The sequence below is a fragment of the Mesitornis unicolor genome, unplaced genomic scaffold (genome assembly GCF_000695765.1).
Source record: "Mesitornis unicolor isolate BGI_N332 unplaced genomic scaffold, ASM69576v1 scaffold51970, whole genome shotgun sequence".
Lineage (NCBI taxonomy): Eukaryota > Metazoa > Chordata > Aves > Mesitornithiformes > Mesitornithidae > Mesitornis > Mesitornis unicolor.
The window spans coordinates 4,391-12,950 of record NW_010158641.1 but is presented as its reverse complement, the minus strand read 5'-3'; the positions used below and the strand labels follow the sequence as shown (position 1 = coordinate 12,950).

Below are 8,560 nucleotides of genomic sequence, written 5' to 3'. Positions count from 1 at the left end.
TGATGACAATAATACCTGAAAAATCTGCTTATTGTTGCAGATGGGCAAGAAAGCTAGAGGAGAGCTTTTACATAATTAATTGCTTGAGTTGGTTCAGAAACCCCGCTTCTAACTTTAGTGGGCTTGCGGACAAAACCAGCCCTTAGTTAAAGCCTGTCCTTTCATTGCTCATTCTTCACCCTCAGCTCTGTATTTGTGTTGTGGAGGTGGGGGGGGAGGGGGAGGCAGTGTTATTTGTTTGTTTTAAATCTAGATTAATGCCGTGGTTTTAATACAACTGTGAACCTGTCTTCAGAAGTTGACATCACTGAGGAATCAGCCAATTGGTTGACGTTTAACCAACCTTCTTTTTACACATAAACCCTATCAAAGAGTTGTTTACACTAATGCTCTTTTGAAATGCAAATCTAGAATGCCAACAGACTGAAACTCAATTTAGATTAATGTAATTACCTGCAATACACAAATGAGGCTATACTATTTAATAGCCTTCACTTAAACCTTTTTAGAAGATCAAAAAGGCTCCTATTGTTGAAGTTTAGTACTACAACAATTAAAAAATGCCTCTCTGCGATTTTTGTATTCTCTTTATAACTTTGTAGAAGCTTGTGGTTTTGCTTTGGTACACTGAAATAAAAATACCTGAAATAATTACAATTCACATTGAAAAAGTGTGACAACTTCATGACATGTTAGGTACGCATCTCATAGGGAGATTTTTTGCTGCTTTCTTCTTAGAAAATTATTTTTCTTCATACAAAATAAATTGTCTCTCTTCTTGTTTTAGGCTTTAAAGAAGTCAGCGCTCCAACTATTGCTCCACCTCTCAGTCAGCCCAAAAGATCAAAGAAACGCCATGCAAATTTAACGTTGGATAAAATGATGGAAAAATTCCTACAGCAGAGCGTGGATACAGAAGAGAAATTTTACAGATATGAAGAGCAGAGGCTCAAAATTGAGGACAAGCGTCGGGAAGCTGAGCATGCTCGAGAGCTCCAGATGTTACAGATGTTGGGACAGATGTTGGCAGGAATTTCTTCTACGGTATCACAAAGGTCACAGTCTATACCAGCAAGTCCACCTCAGAGAGCGAATCATCGTTCATATGGGGATAACTTTAATTATAATGCTATGACAGCAGCACTTTCTCCACCGATAGGTACTTCCTTCTATAGCATCAATAAAAGGCTAGAGTTTTTTTTAAACTTCTGTGTGAAAGAACTGGTAATAAGTAGCTTTTGAAAATAAAAGCTAATTGGAATTATTTAATATTGTGGTGAAGGTGTCCGTCATGTAAAACGCAATTAAAACATCATTCGTGCCATTGTACTGATTATTTAATGTAGATACATTAGTTATAACAATTTTTAGTGAGCAAAATCACACCTTTTGAACCCTGTAAACATTTGGGACTTCTTTCCACGTTCACGCCTCTGTAAAGTGAAGTTAGGACAGGCTTTATATATAAAAGGCAAGTAGCACATTTGCTGAAAGCTATCTGGAAACAGGTACAGCAATTCTGCTGCTGTTGAAGTTAACAAGCCTAACCCAGTGTATGAAGTTAAGGCTGTGCATGTGTTTTTTCGGGGTTGGGGAAAGAGTGGAGTTTTGCCTACACTGAAGTAAGTCAAATCTTAAAATCCAGCTTCCTTATAAATTTCTTTAAATCAGAATTCTGAATCTCATCCTTTAATTAAACATCATGTTACTTTAGTAGGTGTAATAGAAGATGAAAATATTGGCATCTGTTTTTCTTCTACACCAGTTCACTTATAAATTCTTTGATATCTGAATTTATTTTAAAGAAAAAAACAAAGCAGTAGCTCTAGAATTGGTGTTTATGCACAGACTTTTCCTTCCATACCTTGCGTGTGGGCCAGAAGCTGATAATCGGATATTAGCATTCATTAACAGACTTTTCAGGATCTGTGGCTCTGTGTCATTTATCTTTATTGCAGTCTCTTTGTACGTGGAGGTAGAGTGCATGAGCAGGAGGAATACCGGGATACTCTTACCAGTGCTGCAACCAGAGTCAGCTCGGGGCTGGGTGGTTGTAGCCTGCCGTGTGGAAACGACACAGGTCTCCTGTTTTCATTCTGAATTTTGCACTGTTAGGGACAAAAAAAAGCGTGGTTTGAAAAGAAAAGAAAAAACCCAAACAACAAACCACCCAGCCTTAGTGTTGAATAATCTGGCATACCAGATCCTAAAGGGCATTCCTTGATTCCTGAGAAACTCTTGGAGCCTTTTCAGTTCGACGTTACATACTGCGTTTCCCTGTAAAAACGCGCGGGGCACTGGATGGTGAGGCCTGTTGAGGGTTTGGGCTGGCTGGCTTGGTGGTGGTTCTTCCCGAGTGGAGAGCTGGTCTGTAGAGTTCCTTGATGGCAGCAGACTTTCGTAGATGTATCACGGCGTACACACTGATTCTGTGCTTTACATGTTGTTTTCGCTTTTAAAGTAAAAGGAAACCTGAAGTGAAAATCCCTTAGGAAACCATTCGAGGTTCTAGACTCGGTCAATGGTACCGACAAGGCCTTACCATTTCTTCTGGGAGGTTTTTCACTGAAAGAGTTTCATTATCTGTAAAAACTTGAAACTAAAGTTCAGTTTTTCTTGCTGGCTTTCGTCCTACAGGCGTACAGTCATATTACACTGTGCAGAAATGCGATATATATATATATATAACTGTAGCAGGAGCAGCTGGGGATTCTAATCTTTTAATTGGTGAAGGTGTGACAAAGGGTTTTTAATAAAATGTGAAAATAACGCTTCAGGCAGCAGATCTTTTCAGAAACTGAGATTTCAGTTGTTTATAGCTAAATATACCTTAAGTGTTTCTGTAGGTAAGCGAGGCTCTATGAAGAATTGCAGTTTGGATAATACTGTTTTCTCTCCTTATTATGCAGTTACTTTGTATTTAGATATAAACAAATGCAACAAAGAAACAGAGGACCTTCTTAGCAACATTGCACTTTAAGGGTTACAGGGTATATAAGAAGTGTATTTCTTGTGTGGTTGAAAAGCAGTGAATGTGTGAAGTGCGATCTAAAGAAAATAATCTGCCCTATTTCCAGAGGAGACGAGCGTTTTCTTCTCCTCTGGGTCACTGCAGTGCTATTTTGGCCATAATCCAAAACAGGATGTTTTTTTCCCCTTGATTTTTCTATCTCGGTAGGAATGGGATGCCTGTATTACAAAAGGATTTTAACAGCAAAATATCAGCCAGAAGTGTTTATCATTATTGAACACCAAAGCATTTTATTACTGAAGATTAGCACGACTGATTTAGCTTCTCTGGAAGACTGAGGAAAAGATGCTTTCTGCAGATAGCACACAGATGCAAAGTTTCTTGTTTATTACGGTTCTCCCCCCCCCCCAACATTATTATGTCCAATGTTTCTGGAACAGTTTTTCCTCTTTTTTGTGTTGTGTTTTTTTGGGTTGTTTTTTTTTCCTCTCCTTTCGATTTTGGAGTTGAGGGTAGGGCTTACTAAGTTTTATACAGCTGAAAATGAGTATTGTGGGAGTTATATTTGAGATAATTTTATGTTACTATATAGCGGTTCTTTGAAAGCTTTTTAAAAGAGCTAAAAAAAAGAAAGTACGCATAGCTACGGCCTACTAACGTTTAACCAAACCACTCTTCTGAACAGAACTGTACGGTTAATGAGTTTTGTTGAAATATTATAACTTAGCCTTTTAGTGCATTTGCTGCCATTTGTAGTTAACACATTGTTGATAGAAGAAGTGATATTCAGATTTGTCCCATGTTAGGTAAATGGTTTAATTCTCTTCAGTTGTAATCATTGAAATACTTTTTTAATCTAATTTTCTTAGTCTTTTGAAACAGTAATTTGAATATATAGCCTTCTCAGTGCACAGTTTTAACATGTAGCTTGACATGTAGTTTTGCATCAGAGATCTGTAGTTGTATTATAGCTAAAAGTTACCTTTTTGTGGTATTCATAGTGTTTGTATCTAGTGCGTTGGGCTGTAGTTTTGCAGAAAGACTTCCATTGCGCTTTGTAACCACCTGCCTAAGTAAAAAAAAAGTGGTGAGGTAGGGCCTGATTCTGCTAAAAGGTAGAAGTCTTTAAGGGGAAGCGAAAAATAAGGTAGGGTGTACATTTAAAATGTGGTTTTAGTTGCTCTGTGGTTGTTGTGTGTCTGGATGTGTTTAGTCCTTACTGAGTGTTCCTATTTCAGTTGCGCTTAATTACGGAAGTGATTTCAGGCTGAACTAAGAAGATATTTCTAGTTTAAAAAAATGTTCATATAACTATTCTGGGCTGTTGGTTCTTTCTGTACCAGAGCCCTAAATTAGGACTGTGAGCAGTCAGTGGGAATATTCTCTGCATCACATCCTAAATTCATTTTTAAAATTATCACCTTCCCTAGATACTCACTGTTTTAAAGGCCTTTCGGTGACGAAGCATTCGGTTTTTACAAGTATGTCACTTCCTATGTCTTTGAGTGATTTTATTAGTGTTTGCGAGTGCTTAAAATAAATGCTGGCGGTAGTTTAAGAAGGAACATCAAAGTAACACTTGTTTTTTTCTTTTCAGTTATAGAGAGATCTTTTTCACTGCACAGAACACACTCACTAAAGGATATGGAGAATATTTTTCAACTGGTGCGCAACGTCATCCCTCCTCTAACCGGGAAGAAGCATAAAGGTCAAGATGGGCGCATAGGCATTGTTGGAGGCTGTCAAGAGTAAGTTAAACAGAAATCTGATTTTTGTTTCTGAGAGAATTTTGAGGATGTCAACCGCTTGTAGGAGGCATTCAGACTCACATTTAAAACATTAGTATTTTCCAGAGCGCTTTACAAGTCCATCATCATGTCCCATGCATACTTAGGAAAGAACACATTTCCCTGTGGTTGCATTGCAATATTTTGGGAGTGAATGTGGTCGAAACATAAAACTCTGTTTGTGTCTGTGTCTATCTTCCCTGTCTTTTTTGACCACCAAACTGTCTCTGCTTTCTTCTCCCATTGCATGATGAAGCTATTGAATAAGCAGAATAGAGTACGACAGTGGCACGTGTGGTTTTTTTAATATTTTGGTATCTTGGGAGCTGGGTCTTTCAAATCAGGAATAGAATATTTCCTTACTGTACCCTTTTTATTTTGATAAATGGTTGTGTTTACTAGATTCTGTCAATATCTTGTTTTATGTTCGGAAGCAATAGAAATAGCGTGTTTCAAGGGAAAAAGAGATAACAGCATAAATCAGTTAAATGCTGTACTGACCTAGAAATAAAACAAGCTCTATTATTTTCTTGGCCACGTTCAGTAATTTGTACAATACTTTGAATTTTCACCTTTTGAAGTAGAGATGGCATATTTCTCCTGTCAGAGATCTGCTATTGGAAATCTACCATTAAGTATTAATAAAAAACGCTGTAAACAGCAAAAAGGTGCTGTCTTATAGCTGGGTCGATTAGCCAGGAGTTAGTTTTCCTGTGGTCTAATGGGCTTAGGTTCTTTGCTCTTGGTGGAAGTAGGCACCTCTGCAGGTCCATGTCTCTTCATTCAGTGTTTGTAAAGAGAATTTAGGGCAACTGGAAGGCACTTCAGTTAAGCATCTAAAACCAGATGGGATTGATCCAGGTCACAGATCCCAGATTTGGCTTGCAAACAGGGCTTGCCTCTTCTTTTGGCTTGGTTTGGTTTGTTTCTCTCTAAACTTTTAAGTTGATTGTCTGAGAGTAGTTTGCTTTTTTATGGTATGATATTTATGAATATTTCTGTGAAAGGACCAGGTGGCTAAGGTGAAATCCTGTGCCTTTGAAATCAAAGCAAGGTTTGAGATTGGCTTCCATACAGCAAGATTTTATGTGTTTTTTACAGTAAGCAAAAGATAAAGCTTTTTAAAAAAATTGCTCTTGAATTTGGGACTTCATTATGGCAGGCTGACGTCCAGATTCTCTAACCTCATGACTTTGTTTCCTAACTGAAATGTATTTCATTCTAGATACACTGGAGCACCGTATTTTGCTGCAATTACAGCTCTCAAAGTGGTACGTGATCTTCTATGCCAATCCAAAATGAACTTTTCATCATTTATATTGGCTAAGCGCCATTTTATAAAAGCATTTGTTCTGTGCTGCACATGAAATTGGAGTTCTAAAAGGTCTTCTATTTAACAAAGAAAATTCTTAGTCCTGGGTTTGTAGAAATACTTTGTAAATATGTGTCATTTGCTGTGTTTTCTGTAAATATTCTCTTTGTGTAAGGTAAAGTTAAGCATATGTCAAAAATTGAATATTTCAGAGGAAGAACTGTTTTATCAGTGACTTGGATAGGGAATTCCAAAACTCGATGAAGTATTTTCTCCAAAAGTGAGCAATAAAATAATTTTAGATTAATGTTTAAAGTTATGTTTTCAGTGCTGCAGTCAGTTCTTCAGAATTCTTTTTTCTAGACCTGATAAGTGTGTTGAATGAAGTAACTTCCAATACTTACAGCTTTAGGGTAGTACAGTTCTTACAGGCTGTAAGTCTAAAGACTGTTGGTTGGATTTAACAACTTCTTAATAGCACATTTTATTTACATTATAAACTTTAGCACAAGTATTCTCTTAGTTGGTTTTTTTTTTCCTTAGAGGTATGAACTTCCTTATTTTAGTGACATACTAACTGGCTGAAATATATATTTACTGCAGACTACATAAATACAGTGATGATTATTATATGTAACTAAATTATGCTTACACAATACGTATACTTTTCAGTAATCTACAGATAATGTGTTAGTACTTTCAGTTCACTGTGTATGTTTGAAGATTTGTTTCCATAAGGAGGTAACCAATCCAGATATTCCCATCCCCATCCCCCAGAAGCAGTCCCTCAAGGATGTAAAATTGAAATGGTATTATTTAATGATCTTACATTAGATATTGAGGCCACTCAGCATTCTGTTCACTAGGTGCAAATACAGTAGCATATTAGGAGGTCCCTCCCCTGTTGAAGTCATTTGGTCTCAGACCATTGCATCTGCACATAAAGAGTCACAGGATCAAATCTCTGCATTACTTAGTAGCTTGAAAGGTTAAATGTAGTAAAGCAGAGGAGACACTTTCTTAACCTTGGGAAATGTCAATGTGCATGACAGATAGAAGATCAGGCTTTTTGGTCCCTGCTTACATAATTTTTATGTGTACGTCAGATTTTTTTGAGTCCATAACAGAAGTTTGAGGCTGAACTCCTCAGCTTTAATATTTATTTAACTTAAGGGGTAGTGTTGGAATTGTACCAGCCTTCATCTGGTACCGATTTGGCCCATTGAGTAAAAATGGTAGGACTGGAAATGTACTCACAGATTGTTGTAGCTATATTTTGCAAGTATATGACAATATTATTTTTTCCTCTCAAACATAGCTTGTCTCTGGTTCAATTGTGTTCTTTTGTCTTTCTTCTTCTTGTACTTGTGACATTTTAGTCTTTGCTAATCTACAAATGAGAAACATTTCTCAAGTGAGTACAGGTTCTAGATCTGTGTTTTCAGTCATCCTATCAGTAAGAAACAGAAAAAAATCATATTGGAGTATAGATGCAAAAAAAATGTCTCCAAAACTCTGCATGGTAATCTAAGCCAAAACAGGAAAAATAATAAAGTTTGCTTTAACTGCTGAGAAGTAGGAATTCGGGTGAATTACTCACGGAGTAAACTTTTGAATGATAGAGTTACTATTAAATATAAATTTGATAATCCTGTTTGCAAATTTTCTTTTTTAGGGTGCAGATTTATCCCATGTGTTTTGTACCAAAGATGCAGCAACAGTAATCAAATCATATAGTCCAGAGCTGATTGTTCATCCAGTTCTGTAAGTGACTTATCTTTTATTTAAATGAGCAAGTCAGGATTACGAGTTTGAACATTTCGGTCTGACAGTCGATCGGTTTGCGTTATTTCTTGTTCTGAGTTACAGAATGAGTGAGCTGGAGATTACAAAAACTCCTGGGTTTGTCCTTTCATCACAGATAGTTAGATATTTAATACAGAATCATTTTTGTCATTGCTATCGAAAGAACAGTTTTTTAAAAAGCAAAGATCTTGCTTTTGCTGCTTGCTGACGTGCGTTCTGTGACTGTAACGCATTTAACTGTGAATGGCAGCAAAATCCAGAACTAAGAATCACTACAAGTCAGCATTTTAGAAACTGCATTTGAAAGGCAAATAGAGTATGTTCTCTTGCTTCTTCAGTCCTAACAGTATTTAACAGTGGTGTATCTTTTTTTCCCCTCTCACTATGTGTATATAGTCATCTATGCAAAATCAAGATAGGGGCTGATTTTCATTTTTCTTCATAAATATGTTGCATTAGATACACACCTATTTGTGGGAATAAATGGATGTTCTAAAACGATCTGAAATACGGAGTTTATTTAAAAAGAAGATGACAAGTTTAATAAGCAACTGTCCTAATTGGGAAAATCGGTGTGTGCTTCTCCGAATTTGTGTTCTGAAATATGTTGCTGATTGGTGAACTTTTACAGGATAAACTGTTTCAATTGGGTGTTTGGATGGTTTACAGTGGGCACTGTAAATG

The 8,560-nt window shown here is 36.7% G+C and overlaps 1 protein-coding gene across 1 annotated transcript; it reads left to right on the top strand.

Annotated features, from left to right (window-relative positions):
* Positions 1–825: 825 nt before the first annotated feature.
* On the top strand, positions 826–7,834 carry LOC104540256 (ATP-dependent (S)-NAD(P)H-hydrate dehydratase-like; the record flags this gene model as incomplete). The annotated part of the gene is made up of 4 exons (XM_010184023.1): positions 826–1,159; positions 4,569–4,719; positions 5,984–6,029; positions 7,746–7,834. Coding segments are annotated over exons 1-4 (566 nt in total), but the record flags the coding sequence as incomplete, so codon positions are not given.
* Positions 7,835–8,560: the final 726 nt, after the last annotated feature.